At 41.5% G+C, this 1116-nt stretch overlaps 1 protein-coding gene across 1 annotated transcript in view; it reads right to left on the bottom strand.

Moving 5' to 3' along the window:
- Positions 1-1116, bottom strand: part of LOC119582041 (organic cation transporter protein-like) — a gene marked incomplete at its 3' end in the record, with an annotated part of 33146 nt that overhangs the window by 2168 nt on the left and 29862 nt on the right. The window contains 1 exon segment of the mRNA XM_037930280.1: positions 167-426. Coding sequence (XP_037786208.1) covers positions 167-426 — 260 coding nt within the window.

Below are 1116 nucleotides of genomic sequence, written 5' to 3'. Positions count from 1 at the left end.
CCATATGCTTCGATAGTAGCCTGTTATCTAGTTAATAATATTTATTTTCCGATATTGAAACATTCACTTGAGGAATATTATTTAGTGATACTGAAAGAGAAAGAGAGAGAATGAGAATACGTGAAAGAGAGGGATAAGCCCATAAACAGACCGACAAAAGCCCCACCTGTCGGGATGAAGGGCAGCGCCAGGAGTGCGGCGCCGCTTATCACGAAGAAGAATATATTGAGCGTTTTCCTGGCGAAGCGCGTGATGATGGGGATGATGACGGTGTTGCCTGGCACCTCCATGAGCCCCGAGAGTGCCATGTAGAGGAAGGGGTCGGTGCTGAAATTACCGCCGCTGAGGGAGAGGCCGAAGTACACCAGGCCCGTCACCAGGTAGTCGATGTACATGACGGTGGTGATGGTTCGCAGGCGGGGTGTCCTGGGGGCGGGGAGAGGGGGGGCGGGTCAGCGATGGCTTGGAAAAGTGCGGGAGGTAAGGTGACGGTAATAAATATCGTTAACACTTCAGAAGTATTGTGATCGTAAAAGATTTTAGTAATCGTGAGGAAAAGAAAATCTGTCCGGAAAGGTATGGTTATCATAACATGAACGGTGATCTTAAACGATATGATGATCGTGAGAGATATGGTGATTGCAAAAATAATATGGTGATTATAAAAGACATAGTCATAAAAAAAGAGAAACTACGCAGGACAATGTGATCAGAAAATAGAATAGTCATATTATTGGAGTCTTTTTTTTCATTGAGTCCATGCCATGTTCATGTTCTGGTAATGACGTGTTTACAGTATAAGATTGGCATTCCTGCTTCGATTAAAAGTATCTGGATTAGCTGATACGACAGATGACATGACATGATGAGCTCGTAATGTTTCTCCTTTGATCAGAAATCTTTTGCACTCGCTTTAAAGAATGATGAATGTTAGCAAAGACACCTCATCAATAAATTCGAATGAAAATACAAGTATTTTATATTTAGCCTGAATGGAAAAGTTTTATTTCCCTTATATGCACATGGATCGTCCCTCTCTTCCTATCTTTTCGTTATTTCGTTATTTCTTTCTTAAACTATGTCTAGTCAATACATATATCACATTAAATACGCTCT

This window comes from Penaeus monodon, chromosome 15 (genome assembly GCF_015228065.2).
Source record: "Penaeus monodon isolate SGIC_2016 chromosome 15, NSTDA_Pmon_1, whole genome shotgun sequence".
Taxonomy (NCBI): Eukaryota; Metazoa; Arthropoda; class Malacostraca; order Decapoda; family Penaeidae; genus Penaeus; species Penaeus monodon.
The sequence above is the reverse complement of the archived record's forward strand: the minus strand, read 5'-3'. Positions and strand labels throughout refer to the sequence as shown.